Source organism: Aulonocara sp. 'chitande type north' Nkhata Bay, linkage group LG8, assembly GCF_057382095.1.
Source record: "Aulonocara sp. 'chitande type north' Nkhata Bay isolate Kocher_YH1m ecotype deep benthic linkage group LG8, A_spYH_male_GT1.1, whole genome shotgun sequence".
In the NCBI taxonomy this organism is placed as follows: Eukaryota; Metazoa; Chordata; class Actinopteri; order Cichliformes; family Cichlidae; genus Aulonocara; species Aulonocara sp. 'chitande type north' Nkhata Bay.
Genome location: NC_141351.1, coordinates 24,645,066 through 24,660,725, shown reverse-complemented (window position 1 = coordinate 24,660,725; position 15,660 = coordinate 24,645,066). Strand labels below are relative to the sequence as shown.

The 15,660-nt window shown below is 40.1% G+C and overlaps 1 protein-coding gene across 1 annotated transcript; it reads left to right on the top strand.

The window, feature by feature from the left end:
- The first annotated feature begins 4,187 nt into the window (after positions 1 to 4,187).
- On the top strand, positions 4,188 to 14,736 carry LOC147323867 (uncharacterized). Its single transcript, XM_086304520.1, has 2 exons — positions 4,188 to 4,578; positions 13,157 to 14,736. Exons 1-2 carry the CDS (start codon positions 4,476 to 4,478, stop codon positions 14,554 to 14,556), a joined length of 1,503 nt encoding a protein of 500 aa, XP_086160646.1. The 5' UTR covers positions 4,188 to 4,475; the 3' UTR covers positions 14,557 to 14,736.
- Positions 14,737 to 15,660: the final 924 nt, after the last annotated feature.

The following is a 15,660-nucleotide window of genomic DNA, read 5'->3' as shown; positions in this document are numbered from 1 at the left end:
GGACATCAGTTTATATCGCTTTACTGCCTCTTACTGTCCTTCTCTAAATCTAAGTGTCCAAAATTACATTTCTAAAATAATTACCCTCTAATTCCTATAATGCAAACAATATGTTAAAATACTGTCACATATCTAAGACAGTCGCATTACACCCAGTCAAAAGCCATCCTTTTCTCTTTTATACGTGGGGATTTCATTTTTATTGTCACAAAATATTATGCAAACAACTTATTCCTCCAAGTTGTCCAAAAAATCCTGCTGCTCTTGTAAATAAGATAATTCTCAGTGGAATTACCTGCATGAAAGAAAAAATGAATTAAATAAAAACTTAAACTCTGAGTCATTTACTGTTGTAATAAGTCTGTCTGTAACATTAACCTGTTTGCTGGCAGGTTTTTTTTTTCTTCTCTTTGACACTCATTCAATACCTCATTCATAAAATCGTCATCAAAGCAGCAGAGCAGAATGAATTTATCTGCAACTTTTAGTTTAATACTTTTGTGTGCTGCATGAGGTTCCAAGTGGAATAAGTACAGTCAATCAAAAAGGATTTATAACACATAAATGTCCAATTTCAATAAAAGTATGTCTGTTTATATTTTACTATACCTTTATTGGGCTCTTGAGGATGAATCACAGCATCAGTGTAGTGTGGCATGGAAGCAATCAGCTTGTGGCTGTCACAGTGTGCAAACTGAGTGTAATGTTTAGGTTTTCAAAGAATCCAGAATGGAAGACACAAGAGGCAGAATGTTTAAAAAGTAAGACATTTATTTTCAGCGCATGCAAAACTGAGTCCCAAGGGGCAGGAAAAAATTAATCCAACACACAGTGAAAGACATCAGTGTGAGCAGGCTACACAACAAAAAGGGGAGTGGACCCAGCAGCATAAGCAGCCACTTTTCAAGTAATTCATTTGCACACATGAGCCTGATCTAAACCAGTTTTCTGCCCTTAATTATTTCTGCCTTGCTCTTCTCTCCCTGCTCCATTCCACATCTAAAACCTGCTTAATTTATTGGAACATAAGCAGAATAATACATAAACAAACTCAATATCAAGCAATTCCATTTCACCACTGAAAGTATAATTACACATTGTTTGTAAATTAAAAACCATGAGTGTTCTCCCTCATGTTTGGCCTAAAAAAGTTACATTCATGTAGAATTATAGAATTTTGTGATTATGATTATCATATTCTTTATTAAAAGTGTATCTTCTATATTTGAGGATTACCCATTCGAGTATTTTGAAAAGACCAGAAATCTACATCTACTTCTGGAACTGTACATTTATTTATGATGGTATTTCCAAACATTTGTGTAACAGTCTTACACTCATAAAACAAGTGTTCTGTTGTTTCAATGTTCCTTTTGCAAATACAATAATTCTCTACCATTAATTGAAGGAAATAAGCATTATTTCCTTAGATTTTAGAATTAGAAGCAAATCTCATTATGCCAACTAATCTTTAATATTGTTTTAAAATAATGTTTATTACTTTACACAGTGTCTGGTCCCACCCCCACAACCTCACCTGCAGTCAGCCTGGAATCCAGAGCCACACCACTGTGCCAGCCTCTCTCTTCACATGTTGCCTCCTGTGAGATTCCTGACACCCCTCCCCCACCCATCACCTTCACTCAATACCAGGTTGAGATGCAAATGAGGAGACTTCACTCAGGCAAGTCTGCTGGACCAGACGGAGTGAGTCCCCTTGTCCTCAAGACCTGTGCCCCCCAGCTGTGTGGAGTCTTTCATAAACTGTTTATGCTGAGTCTGAGTCTGCAGAGGGTCCCGGTGATGTGGAAGACATCATGCCTCGTCCCTGTACCAAAGACGCCTCGTCCCAGTGGCCCCCAGGATTACAGGCCCGTGGCACTGACCTCCCACATCATGAAGACCCTGGAAAGGCTCATCCTGGACCAGCTGCGACCCATAGTAAGACCACATCTGGATCCCCTTCAGTTCGCTTATCAGCCTCGTCTCGGAACAGAGGACGCCATCATCTACCTGCTCAATCGTGTCTACACCCATCTGGACCAGCCGGCGAGCACTGTGAGGGTCATGTTTTTTGACTTTTCCAGTGCTTTCAACACCATCAGGCCGACCCTCCTGGGTGATAAGTTAGCAGCGATGCAGGTGGATGCTTCTCTGGTGTCCTGGATTGTTGATTACCTGACAGGAAGACCACAATATGTACGTCTCCCACAGTGTGTGTCTGACAAGGTGATTAGCAACACAGGGGCACCACAGGGGACTGTCCTCTCCCCCTTCCTCTTCACCCTCTACACCACAGACTTCAGCCACTGCACAGAGACATGCCATCTTCAGAAGTTTTCTGATGACTCTGCGGTGGTTGGATGCATCAGCAGGGATGATGAGACAGAGTACCGGGCTGTGGTCGACTCCTTTGTCACGTGGTGTGAGCAGAATCATCTGCAGCTCAACGTGGCAAAGACCAAGGAACTGATCGTGGACTTCAGGAAGACCAGGAAACACTTGACCCCTGTTTCAATCCAGGGGGTCAGTGTTGACATTGTGGAGGACTATAAATACCTTGGAGTACACATTGACAATAAACTGGACTGGGCTAAAAACACCACAGCACTTTACAGGAAGGGCCAGAGTCGTCTCTATTTTTTGAGGCGACTGAGGTCCTTCAACATCTGCCAGAAAATGCTGAGGATTTTCTATGAGTCTGTTGTGGCCAGTGCGATCCTCTATGCTGTTGCATGCTGGGGGAGCAGGCTGAGGGTCGCAGATGCCAACAGACTTAATAAACTAATCCGTAAGGCCAGCAATGTTGTGGGGATGGAGCTGGACTCCCTCAAGGTGGTGTCGGAGAGGCGGATGCTGTCCAAGATAAAGACAATGTTGGATAACACCTCCCACCCACTCCATGACATGTTGGTCAGTCACAGGAGCTCGTTCAGTGAGAGACTGAGATTACCGAAAAGCACCACTGAACGACACAGGAAATCATTCCTGCCTGTGGCCATCTCCCTGTACAACGCATCCACTTAACACACTGTTTGCTGCTACAACTACACATGTTTCTTTTCCAACTATTTATTTATAAGTGACTTATGTATGTATGTATGTATATATATGTATATATTGTACTATTCTTAGTTAGCGTATTGTCTGTCTTGTCTTAATGTTGGTTTAAAATGGAGCACTGTAACAAAAAATAATTTCCCCCAGGGATCAATAAAGTATTCTGATTCTGATTCTGATTCTGATTTACTGAATTTTTATAATTTTGATCAACTATTTACTGAGTAGAAACTAAATTCAATTTAAAAAAAATAAAATAAATACAAATCCAATATAATGAAAGCCTACCCAGATAGAAAAACTGCCTCTAAGATTTCAGGATGTATTGAGGAATAAAGGCTGACCACCTTTATGATTCCAAATATTAATTTCAAGCTCATTCTAATTTTACTAAATCTGTTTTTGCCTTATTTACTGTATCTATGTGTATGTTTGTATACGTTTTAAACAATTACTGCACCTGTTTTCCATTTTCCCCAGCAAGATATAATTACATGGGGTTTGGCTTGAGACTTTTGAACAATACTGTATTTAGGAACGTAATCAGTGTTGTAGCTGCATTTCTTTTTATTTGTGGAAGCTTTCATTTTATTTTACATTGAATATGACTTTGCAGTGACTTAAATATTCAGGAGACTCATGACGACAGCTTTTCGTCACACACATGCAATGAAAACCCCTGAGAAAAAGAGTCTGCGTGCCAATCGAAATGTCCCACGTAAAGAGGGACGCAACCTTTAAACACCTTGAGACATTTTTAACCGGTTCTACATAAATAAAACTAAACATATTTAAAAAAGGAATTTTTAAAATTTAGGAAAAAAAATGTCTCCTATCCTTTATAGAAAGGAAATAACCCTCCAAGGTCAAGAATGGAAAAAAAAAAACATCATTACATCAATTTTAAAAAATAAATAAAAACACAATATAGTAATTAAATGTATCATTAGTTAGTTAAATGGAGAAACAATAGTAGATATTTTAATTATGTCATGGTTCATGTGTTGCTGTCCATCTTGAAATAATTGAAACTGTCACTGCGGCTGATCAACAGACCATAACCTGGTTAATTGAATCAATTAATTAAACATTTAATCATTATTTGATGTATTTAGTGATTTCATTTTTGCACTCTCGTCGCTCCACAGCGGTGATCTCACCGCCGAGGACAGGAAAGGTGTCCGTGCAGATGCCTGTTCAAAACACAGCAGAGGGCAATAAATGTTGTGAGGAATCATTTGAGTGTCCCGTTTCAATCTGTATCTTCCCCGGTGACGTATTCATGGATGAACAGAAACGTAAGCGGCGTGATCGTGAAAGGTGATCGGCGGTGATCGATTCTGCCCAGGCCCGGTTTCAGCTCCGCCGAGCCTGCAGTTTATTTTAAAGAAGAGAGCAAAGACACGGACACCATCATGAATGAGGTGGATTATCTCCATCAGCTGAATGCCGACAGTCTGGCTGAGGAGAAGCCCGAGATTAAACGGCAGCAGGATGCTGAAACGAGCCAAAGCGCCGGTGAGAATAAAAACACATTTACTGTTTGATCGGGTTAACTGTTAGCTCGCTGTGGGGTTTGTGAAAAGGTGTTTCACATCGGAAACATCGGTTTTCGTTGATCTGTATACGTGCACAAAAATAAACACATAAATAAAATCTCAGAGCTTTTTATTTCATCCGTGGATCTCAAATGTGAATATTAACGTTTAATAGAATTATTGTGGCGGATTTTTTTAAACGGCGGAACTTAAAGTTGAGGGTAAAGTGTGGCGTCCGGACGATTTGCCAGCGCGCACACAAGAGTTGTCTTTGTAGTTCGGCCGTTTTTAAATGCTCATTTAGCGTTAATAACGTGTTAATTGGGTAAGGTCCTGTATATTGCAGCTAATCATTCATATAGAACATCATTAAAATTGCGTGTACTGGTCAAAGTAAAGCGCTTTCGGCTGAGTTTAAAACAGAAATCTGAACATAAGTTGCTCTGGACCAGAGTATGCAAACATCACGAGATGAGAAATACTTTATTTGTCCCGTATTTAAGAAATGTTTTTGTTCTCAGCAGTTAAAATAATGATGAAATCTACTATTAATAATAATACCAATAAGCAGAGTTAGCTTTCCCATCGTCTGGTCCTTCCTTCCTCACTCTGCTAAATAGTTTTACATCCCTGGTGGGGATCACATTTTACCCCCCTCCCTGTAGAGATCACCCTGCGTGGTGATCAGAGTGTTCTCTAACTAAAAGAGAAATAAGGGAAATTCAGACCATCAGGAAACTCAGAAATCCGGTGTGCCAGACACTTTCTAGAGCGGCAACATCAGTCCTTACAGGGTGACGTGAGGTTGGTTCTTTCATCCTGTTGGAGTGCAGCTTTGCGTCTGGCAGTCTGAGACATCCTCCTGAAATCACACGTGCAGTTTCTTAATGTTGCATGATGGTCCAGTTGCTGCAATAAGCTGACAGAGAGGAGCAGACACAATCCTGTGTAAGAATAGCATTTAATTGTTAATTGTTAATTTATTTCAAACATGTAAACAATATACAGAAAATAAGAGAGAAAAAAATACTATACAAAAGTCAATACATTTCAATATTGCTACCGTACTGATTCATTTACATGTTGAAAGGAAGTGGGAAGAAGTACACACTTGTTTAATCCCACCCTTTTGCCATAAGTTAATATTTAGTCAGCTTCCTTACTGATATAATCTGTAATAAAAATAGTGAACAGGTTTCTGATATAATATATACTAGGGCTGTGCGATATGACTAAAATTCCATATCCCGAGATAAAACATCTATCGTCCCTATAACGAGATAAATCACAAAAAATTTACATTTTCTGTAAATTCTGTGAATCTCGGGCAGCTCGACTTGCGTGAAGTGTTTCCAGCTGGGTGTCGTGTAGCTGGAGTCAAACGTTTTAACCGTGCTGTTTGGAATTTCACTAGATCGGCAATTTTCAGTGTTTCAGACTGCAAAAATAGTGAGTTTGTATGTTCCCTATAACCTCCATTGTGGTTAATTCAAACAGCTTTTTTTTTTTTGAAGAGAGTATTTAAGCATAGAAAAGCTTAGAAAAATGTTGCATAGAGTTGTATAAGCTCTTTGAGTGCTCAGGTAGAGTAGAAAAGTGCTCTATGAGAGGAAGTGATGGTAAAAAAGTCATTTCTTGAAAAAGTTAGCTTGTTCATTCAACTTGTTCATTCCCCAATTCTAAGTTACATTTAACAAAATAAGTGGTTAAGATTAAGATTTTCAGTTCATATTTGTTTTACTAACTATTTAGACCATTTTATTACAAATTGTGAAGGTAAAATAGATTTTAGAACCTATTAATAAACAAAGAGTCCAACAAACAACACAAAACAACACTATAATACACAACAATAATAATGTAGTTGCTGTACAAGAAGAGCATTATAGAGAAGTTTTAAATGAACTTTGGATAAAGTGTGTTAGTGTTAGTAACAAACAGAGCGCTCACAGTGAAAGATTGAACTGGTCATTGTGTGGAATCTAAAACTGACCTCACAGCTCCCGCAACAAAATAAGAAACACTTTTAATCCATTATTGTAAAAGTGGAAAGTAGCAGATGAGCCTGTCACTCGTCCACACTGCTCCACCTCGGTCTGCAGGTCCTCACCGCTTGTTTCATATTAAATGCTGGTGCTATGGCACGGCTGGCCAACGTGGCACTAAGTGGAAGAGGGATTTTAGTCTTCCATATATTGTTACATTTGACTGGATCACCTTTGTTTGAAGAGGAAAACATGAGACAGAGAATATTAAGCTGTTAATTTCTTTAAAAATACACTTCAGTATTTTTGTAAAAGCTCTGCTTATGTTTCACAATTATGCTACAAACCTTACACTAACAGTGATAATAATCACTAATTATAATTATAATCACTAATAATAAATGATCCGTCAGGCTTCAGAGTGTGAAGGATTCCTATGGTCACAACTCGCACCTTGAGAATAATCATGCATACATTCATAATGCAATTTGTATCTGGCAAATGCCTTTTAGTCAGACACATGTATTGTATTATAAAGGGTGATATAATGTGGTATGAAAGATTTCCTATATCAGTCCTGCTTGGAGCTGAACCAGCCTGTTAAAGAAAATGCTCCATTACATGTCCTTTCAGTGGTGCAGAGGGTCGTCAGGACTATCCATGATGGATAACCATTTGTCCGTGACGTCCCCTCCACCACAGTCTCAAGTGTCCACAGACTCAGCCTTCACAATCAGCTTATCGTCATAGCTGACGAATCTGCCTCTTATTCTACTTTCATAAACTCTAGAAACCACATGTAGCCTCGCAGTGTGAGTGAAGCACTCTGCTGGGATCATATAACGCTTTGATATATTTAAAACATGATTGGATCTTATTATTCAGGAATTTGGCATTTAAAAGGCTAGTCAGTGCAGAGAAGCTAATCCTTTCTTTAAAGGATGAAGATGAAGAGTGCAGGAGGGGGACAGATGGAGGATCGCTAATCAGGAAGTGCAGAGGCTTAGTAAGGAGGAAGTAAGAGCAGCTGTGAAGAGTATTGGTCCTGATGACAAGGGCTGCCACGATTAGTCAAATAGTCCATGTGCTGACCACTCAGTGCATTTTATCAACAACTTTAATATTTTTTGGGAACGCAGGCATCTGTTTAAAGCAAATGGATTTAATTTTAACAAGTCAGGGGTGAAACTGTTCACCTCCAACTTGTTTTATTCCATACGTCATCCATCTGTGCTTGGAGCCAAGGCTGAGATAAACGAGGAGTTATCTCATAAAGAGGAACAAACAGTACTCCAAGAACAGACAAAGCCCAGCAGAAACCTTGAGGAGGAGCTCCATCTGCCCCCACCCGGGAAGAGCCTCAGAAAGGAGAGACATCTGAGGCAAGAAGAGGCAAGAAGAGGGGTCCCTATTTGCCTCCAACTCTCTCAACAACACCAACGACCAGGACCAGGATCTTCCCCAGTCCCCCAAACCCCTGACAGGCCATCACCCCCATCACCCTCCTCTCCCTCCCTTTCTCCCTCCTCCCCACACCTGAAATTCACTGAAGAGATGATGGAGCGGGTCAATGCTGGGCTCAGATCTACCCCCCGGCCCAATCCCTCTTTGTCCCCCATAAACCCCCCACCAAAGCAGCCAAAGGTTCGCCACCGAGCCCCACCCTCAACAGAGCAATCGAAGTCACATTGCCCAGCCTCGCCCCCCTTAGTTCCTCCTTACCACCTTCATGCTTTGTCTCCGCAGTCTGATGTGTAATGTGTGGAGGGTCCGGGCTGCGAGGATTATGGCAGTGGTGACTTTTCCCAGGAGAAGCTGGGACCCTGTTTACTAGAAGGTTTTAAAATTTCTGTACTTTTAGGTGACAGGAGACATGTGGCCTGGTCAAAACACAGAGAGCTGCACTCTAAAAGATCTTTAAATATAGTAAACATACCTTGTGTGCCACAGACTGCTCCCAAACACGAGGGGACAAGTAATGCCTCTAAAACACTTAAGTTGGCTTTATTAAACATTAGATCTTTAGCTGGGAAAACATTTTTAATTAATGATCTAATCACTGAGCACAGCCTTGATTTTATGTTTTTAACTGAAACTTGGTTGGACCAAAGTAACAGTGGAGCTGTTCTCATCGAGACGACCCCTCCTAACTACAGTTTTATCAGTGAGGTCAGGGTGAGCAGGAGAGGAGGAGGGGTTGCTGTCTTATTTAATGAATCATTTCAATGTAAGCAGCTATCTCCTGGAAGTTTTCAGTCTTTTGAATATGTGGCTTTACAGCTGAAGGCCCCATCCAAAGTTGTGTTTCTTAATGTTTACAGGCCTCCCAAATACTGCACAGACTTTTTTAATGACCTCAGTGAACTGCTGTCTGTGATCTGTGTTGATTTTGACTGTGTAATTATTGTTGGGGATTTTAACATCCATGTGGACAACCCTCAGGACAAAGGGACTAAAGACCTGAGTAACACTCTGGGCAACTTTGGGCTGACTCAGCATGTAACAGAGGCCACACATAATAGAGGACACACTCTTGACCTACTGATCTCCAAGAGCCTGAGCATTTCAAAGGTTACTGTGTCTGATGTGGGCCTGTCTGATCATTACTGTGTTTTCTTTGAAAGTAAAATCTCAGCCCACACAAATATATCAACAGCAGTGATCACAAAACGGTGTATAACTGAAAACAGTAGTGAGATCTTTAACCAGGTCTTCCCATTAACACCTGACCTGCCCAAAGGTTCAGTCAATGAGCTCGTCAATAGCTTTAATGCAAAAATGTTAAATGTAATGGACACTATTGCTCCCATTAAGGTGAAGGTTATCTCTGGAAGGAAAAAGTCTCCATGGAGAAACTCCACACTGGTGAAAAATGAAAAAAGAGAGTGTAGGAAAGCTGAGCGCAGATGGAGAAAAACAAACCTCCAGGTTCATTATGACATTTATAAAGAGAAACTTCACAATTATAATTTACAACTGAGGAATGCAAGGAGGTCCTACTTCTCTGACATCATCACTAAAAACAGCCATAATGCTCGGGTCTTATTTTCTACAGTTGACAGGCTAACAAACCCTCCTGTGTCAGTGGCAGCTGAACTTCATTCGACCATGGCCTGCAATGACTTTGCCAAATTCTTCACAGACAAAATCCAAAAGATTAGACAAGCAGTTAGTACATCAACAGCAGATCCAGGATATGTACTGTGTCCACCGAAAAACTGTTTAAACACCATCAAACAGTTTCACCCAATTAACAGCAAAGACCTGGAGGACATCTTAGGTCAACTGAACTCCTCCTCTTGCTGTTTAGATGTCCTGCCAACAAGTTTTTTCAAAAAGGTCTCAAAGACTTTAGAGTCAGACCTGTTACAGATCGTCAACTTTTCCTTAATGTCAGGCGTGTTTCCAGAACCACTAAAAACTGCTGTAATCAAACCTATACTGAAAAAGGACAATCTTGACAAGACACAAATGAACAACTACAGGCCGATCTCAAATCTCCCGTTTTTAAGTAAGATCATTGAAAAAGCAGTTTCTCAACAGCTCAGTTACTTCTTAAAACAGAATAATTGCTACGATGCCTTCCAGTCAGGTTTTAGACAGAACCACAGCACTGAAACTGCTCTGACCAAAGTGTTTAATGACATATGTCTGAACACAGACAGTGGAAAAATGTCAGTCCTAGTTTTACTGGATCTCAGTGCAGCATTTGATACAGTTGACCACAACATATTACTCAAACGACTGGAGAACTGGGCAGGTCTTTCAGGAACTGTACTAAACTGGTTCAAAACATACATAGAAAACAGGAAATACTTTGTATCAATAGGTAACTTCACATCTGAGCAGACAAGTATCACATGTGGAGTTCCCCAAGGTTCCATCTTGGGACCCCCTCTGTTTAACATTTACATGCTCCCACTGGCACAGATTATAAAGAACAACAAAATAAACTATCACAGCTATGCAGATGACACACAAATATATATCACAATGTCACCAGGAGACCGAGGCCCTGTACAGGCTCTTGGTAAATGCATTGAGGAAATCAATGACTGGTTGTGCCACAATTTTCTCCAACTAAACAAAAACAAAACTGAAGTAATAGTCTTTGGCGCCAAAGAAAAACGATTACAGGTCACCAGAGAACTTCAATCTATACATCTAAAAACCACAAACCAGGCGAGAAATTTGGGTGTAGTGATGGATGCAGACCTAAACTTAGAAAAACACATTAAGACAATAACAAAGTCAGCTTACTATCACCTCAAGAATATTTCAAGGATAAAAGATCTGATGTCTCAACAGGACCTGGAAAAACTAGTCCATGCATTCATTTTTAGTAGGCTTGATTACTGTAACAGCATCTTTACAGGTCTACCTAAAAAATCAGTCAGACAACTACAGCTCATTCAGAACTCTGCTGCTCGAGTCCTCACTAAGACCAAAAAAGTGGACCACATCAGTCCAGCTCTGAGGTCTTTACACTGGCTGCCTGTCCGTCAGAGGATAGACTTTAAAGTTCTGATGCTGGCCTATAAAGCTCTGAATGGTTTAGGACCAAAATACATCAGTGACCTCCTGACCCAGTATGAACCTTCCAGATCCCTCAGGTCATCTGGATCCGGTCTTTTATCAGTTCCCAGAGTCAGAACCAGACACGGAGAAGCTGCATTCAGCTTTTATGCTCCTTATATCTGGAACAAACTCCCAGAAAGCCTCAGATCAGCTGAAACACTCAGTTTATTTAAATCCAGGTTGAAGACTCACCTGTTCTCAGCTGCATTTGAATAAAGCACCAAATCCACACTTTTAAGCTTAAATTTCAAAACTTACACTAACTACTGATCTTATCTATTTCTGATTTTATCTGTTTTGATTTTATATACTGTTTTGTTTGTTTGTTAAGCTTAAATTTCAAAACTTACATTAACTACTGATTTTATCTACTGTTCTGATTTTATCTGTTTTGATTTTATATACTGTTTTGTTTGTTTGTTAAGTGGGTTTAGAGCTCTGGGTAGCTCCCCAGCTGGGTCTAGACTGGGTCTAGAGAGTATTTTAAATTCAGGGAATTTAAAATAGAAAGTAGCTCGTCCACAGAAGGACTGGTAGCTCCCCTTACGATAAGGGTTCAGATCGCGCGAACAGGTGTGAAATGTGTGTGTTTAGTTAGTTTGTTTGTTTGTTTTAATCAATTTAAAATCCTGCTTTTTATTTGTTTTTGTTTCTAATGTCTCTGTAAAGCACTTTGAATCACCTTGTTGTTGAATTGTGCTATACAAATAAATTTGCCTTGCCTTGCCTTGCCTTGCCTAGTCACGATTATGTCGACTATCAAAATCGTCAACAACTAATTTAATAGTCGTTGCATCGTGCCTTTTTTCAGTGTTTAATTTGTTTCTGAGTAAATCTGTTTGGCTGAGATTAAAGTTATAGTTTTCACACAGGTGAATAAACGCAAACAGAAAACTGATTAAACAGAAATGTGAGATGTTCGAGAATTTACTCTAGTGTCCTGTTATATTTAGAGCAAGGAGCAGACGGCTGAGTTTATTAAAGTCCACTGAGACAATCTGCAAATTTCATTAAAAGTTTAATCTTGTCTAATCATCTTGTCTTTATTTTTAGTTAGCACATACCTTAAACACTTCAAGCTGTAAGCTAATGAGAGCTATATAAGAGCAGATGCATGCTGGTGCAATAAGCTGTACGCTTTATGTCCAATGGATCTGATTAGTCGACTAATCGCAAAAATAATCGGTTAGTCGACTATCAAAATAATCGTTTGTGGCAGCCCTACTGATGACACACCCGTGGAGGTATGGAGGTGTTTAAGAGGGAAGGCAGACTTTTTAACACAGTCCTGGAGAGTGAGGGGATGTCTGAGGAATGGAGAAGTGTATTGGAACTGATCTTCAAGAACAAGGGTGACATGCAGAGCTGTAGAAACTACACAGGGATAAAGCTGATGGGCCACACCATGAGGATATTTGAAGATGTTTGCAGATGACATTGTGATCTGTAGTAAAGAGCAGGTGGAGGAGACCCTGGGGAGGTGGAGGTATGCTCTGGAGAGAAGAGGAATAAAATCAGTAGAAGAAGACAGAATACATGTGTTTGAATGGGAACAAGGCAGGTGTAACAGTGGGATGGAGAGATGGAGACAGATGATCTGCTGTGGCAACCCCTAAAGGAAAAGAAGAAAAATGTGAAGAAGATTGGCCCTTTCCAGTCCCTGTTGGTACTCCCATTGTGTCATTTTGCATCAGCTGAAGGTTTAATAACAAATTACTACAATTCAGCCCGGCATGATTTTTTTTAGCATCACACTGAGTCAGGATATTTCTAAATTTGACAACGTCACACAGCTTTTAAAAACCAATCCTACAGATTTGTTAAAAACGTGACTAAAAGGACCTACTGTAAAAAAATAACCGTAATGCCATCGAAAGGGAGTAAATAATTAGACACCAATGAATGAATATATATCTGTATATCAGGGTTTTTAATGGGTGTGCTATGCTGCTGTAGAATTTTAATGTCAGTCTTTTCTGTCCATGTGTGTTTCAGTGTTACCTGAAGATGTCCGGCAGCTGCTGGTGATTAAAGAAGTTCCTCAAGATTGGAGCCCCAGGCGGGACCTGCAAGCCGCCGAGTTCCTCCACATAAAGCAGGAGCAGGAGGAACCCTGGAGCAGTGAGGAGGGACAGCAGATCAATAGGTTGGAGGAGGCAGATCTCAGCAGGTTACCGTTCACTATTGTTACTGTGAAGACTGAAGATGATGACGATGAAGAGAAGCCTCAGTGCTCATATCGTCATCAAAGCCAAACAGAAGAATCCACACAGACAGAGCCGCCTATCGGCTGCTTAGCTAAACAGATCAAGACGGAAATTGAGGAAGATGCATATGGACGACTGGAATCAGTCTGGAGCCCAGATCTAAATTGTCATTTATTAGTAAATAATAAGAAAAAGACTTTAGACTCTTCCGAGACTGAAGTCAGTTATGAAGATGAGGAGGAGGAGGAGGATGTTTGGCAGGAACCTCTGTCAGATTCTGGACCTGAAACTGAAGTGGGTGGTATAGCGTGGAAGGAGAGTGTTGCAACTGAGCCTCAGTTTGTCAGTGATGTTTGCGTTAAAACATTTACACAACCGGAATCTCAGAAGCGACAACGCCGAGGAGAGAAATCACTGGCTTGTGCTGTTTGCGGTAAAACCTTCAGCTGCAATACACATCTTAAGAGACACATGACCGTCCACACGGGAGAGAAACCCTTTAGCTGTGAAGCTTGTGGAAAAAGATTTGGACTTGAGTTTACTCTTAAAACGCACATGAGAGTCCACACAGGAGAGAAGCCATTTGGTTGTGAAGACTGTGGAAAAACATTTAGTCGTAACACTCATCTTAAGAATCACATGCGAGTACACACACAGGAGAAACCATTTAGTTGTGATTCTTGTGGAAAGACATTTAAATTTAAGTATAGTTTTAAAGTACACATGAGGGTCCACACAGGCGAGAGACCTTTTGGCTGTAGTGTTTGTGGTAAAGGGTTTACAGAACATGAAGGTCTGAAAAGACACATGAGAATCCACACAGGGGAGAAACCATTTGGTTGTGATATATGTGGGAAAAGATTTGGACACCAGAATGCTCTTAAAAGACACACCAGCGTCCACACAGGTGAGAAACCGTTTGGATGCGATATATGTGGAAAACGATTTAACCGCAGCACACGATTTAAGGAGCACTTAAGAGGCCACACGGGAGAGAAACTGTTCGGCTGTGACGAGTGTGGGAAAACATTTAGTTCCAATACACGACTTAAGAGACACATGAGCATCCACAGGAGAGACAAACAGTTTTTGTGTGGCATTTGTGGTGAAAAATGTTCAACATCTGAACAGCTGAAGCAGCATGAAAGTTCGCACATGTTACTGCAGATAGATACTGTAACACTATAGGTTGTGTTGTGAAGTGTATTTGTATTATTAACAAGCTTTACTTTTCCGTCCTCATGTTTGTCTTCATTGTACTTAAAAAATAAACCAAAAAATATCCATGAATACAAAATTTGTGGTTTTGTCCTTGCCTATATAAATAATATATATATGTTTCCATACAAATATATAAAATATATGGGAACATATATGTAGAAAACTGAAGCTATCTCAAGTATGAAATAATCTTTTTTTAAAACTGGGCAATAAATCTTTGTAACTATATTAAGTTACCCTTTTTACTGTTTTAACACGTTTTTGCTTTTATAGTAAAGTCATTCATCATTAGATGAATTATGATTTTTAATATCAATGAAACTTTAAACAGCTTCAAAATTATAAGAAATTATATAAAAAAAGAAACCTGTTGAACGTTAGAAGTTACGCACTTTTTTGCCTCCCATAAGAAGTGTTTTGTAATTTAAAAACTGTTTCTAAACACAACTTAATCAGTGAGACTGTAAAAATAATCTGAGCGCGTTTTAAGCTATGAGCACACGTGTTGCCAAATCCAACGCTCTCACTGGTCGGATCTATTTATTCACATGCAAAAAAATGAGCCTAATTCCAAAAAAATAAAATGGTGCAAATTTGTCCAGTGAAATTACACGATTGTTGTGAGCAGGAGCATTACAAATCGGTGAGCCTCAAAAAACGTTTAAACCACAGCCAACAGGCTCGCAGTGGTTGGCCCCTCTTGCCCCAGTGTAGAGCCAGCCCCACCTACCATACACCCAGGGGCGGTCCTAACCTGTTTGGTGCCCTGGGCGACCAGTCCCTCTGTCCCACTGTTTACTATCATAGCCAAGTGGCTAACAAAGGTAAACAGAAGTTTTCCCAATCTCTACTAATGAATGTTATCTTGTTTCAGGATACATACTAAAATCCTTTATTTCTCAAAAATCGACAGCGCGCCTTATGTATAAATTCTGGTTGTGCTTACTGGCCGCGAACCGATTTTATGTGGTACACAGCGCTCAGAAACCTTTCAAAAAATATTTTGGTACGACTTTGGTAAACTACGAAACTGCACTGCTTGATGGATTGTTGGATCATTACGGCTACCGA

What these genes read in the sequence shown, in the direction of transcription:
- LOC147323867 (XM_086304520.1), top strand. Translation starts at nt 4,476, where the DNA reads ATGAATGAGGTGGATTATCTCCATCAGCTGAATGCCGACAGTCTGGCT. An exon ending in TGAAACGAGCCAAAGCGCCG is followed by an intron (nt 4,579 to 13,156) that starts GTGAGAATAAAA and finishes TGTGTGTTTCAG; the next exon opens with TGTTACCTGAAGATGTCCGG.